The sequence below is a fragment of the Psilocybe cubensis genome, chromosome 7 (genome assembly GCF_017499595.1).
Source record: "Psilocybe cubensis strain MGC-MH-2018 chromosome 7, whole genome shotgun sequence".
NCBI classification, from domain to species: Eukaryota; Fungi; Basidiomycota; class Agaricomycetes; order Agaricales; family Agrocybaceae; genus Psilocybe; species Psilocybe cubensis.
Window position 1 is genome coordinate 3,469,004 of NC_063005.1, and position 1,050 is coordinate 3,470,053.

The 1,050-nt window shown below is 53.9% G+C and overlaps 1 protein-coding gene across 1 annotated transcript; it reads left to right on the plus strand.

The window, feature by feature from the left end:
• Positions 1–229: 229 nt before the first annotated feature.
• JR316_0008569 (uncharacterized protein) lies at positions 230–579 on the plus strand (the record flags this gene model as incomplete). Its single annotated transcript, XM_047894282.1, has 3 exons — positions 230–272; positions 342–483; positions 516–579. The coding sequence occupies 3 exons, from the start codon at positions 230–232 to the stop codon at positions 577–579; spliced, it is 249 nt and encodes an 82-aa protein (XP_047747597.1).
• Between the last annotated feature and the right edge of the window lie 471 nt (positions 580–1,050).

A 1,050-nucleotide genomic window follows, 5' to 3' on the forward strand; every position in this document is an offset into this window, starting at 1 on the left:
TCTCGACAGTCACTCACCTTTACATATACTAGGAATCAGCTCAATCCGAGTTGTCACTGGGCAACAAATGTACACAACTCACAAAGCAGCAGCGGCGGCGAGGTTGAAGAGAGTGATACAGTGCTGCATCGGGTATGACAGGTGGCCTGCGGTTGAGAAAACGTGGTACGTTAGCACCGTTCTGCTCATTGACACCGTTTCTGCTTACCTTCACTCCCTCTCCTCCTTTATGTTTACAGTAGGCAACAGGCGGCCTGCGATTGATAAACATGGTGCGTCAGCGCTGTTTCATTCATCAGGGGCGCCGCCTCTTACCTTCACGCCCTCCTCTATCTGTGCAGCCCGCAACGGCTGCGCTGCTGATGACACCCATGGTTCTGCTCACCTTGCTTCTCCACGAAGTCGTCACAATTCCGCTCTCAAACGCGGCGCATACTTTGCTGGGCTCCTCTTGTCCAACACTGGCCGGAGCTGTATTGTTCAGTGAGTCCTTCTCCTATTGTCATCCAATTCAGACATGATGGACTCACCACTGTATTCCAGCCCTCTCAGGGCGGCACAGACACGACACTGGAATGAAGAAAAGAGGTGAGTGTGCTGCTTGGAACTGTCCAACCCGCATACTCACCTTGCCGCTTCAGGTAGGCACAAAACAACTCTCAAGCGCGGCACATGCTCTGTCAAGAGGTGAGTACTATTCCTTTTTGTATCCAACGCGGTTGCTCACCTAGCTGTCCGCAGCGTCGCTCGTCGCCGGCTGGTTCAAAAACTCGGGTGGTTGGTGTACAGCTCAGAAGCGGGCACACATGTCTGCATGGAAGGTGTTGGAGACATCGTGCAGGAGGGAGGGTCAGCGTTGGGCAGTACGGCACAACGGCAAACTCACGTTCTTTACATGAAGAGCGCATAGGATGGGCTGAAGAGATGTGAAGAGGGCATACCATGATGGCTCGCTGGCAGCCGAAATGCAATGGACGCTCTCTCTGACAGCTGGTCTACAGCAACTCGCCGTCGGGCTGGATGGAGGGTCAGCCTTGGGCAGGACAATTA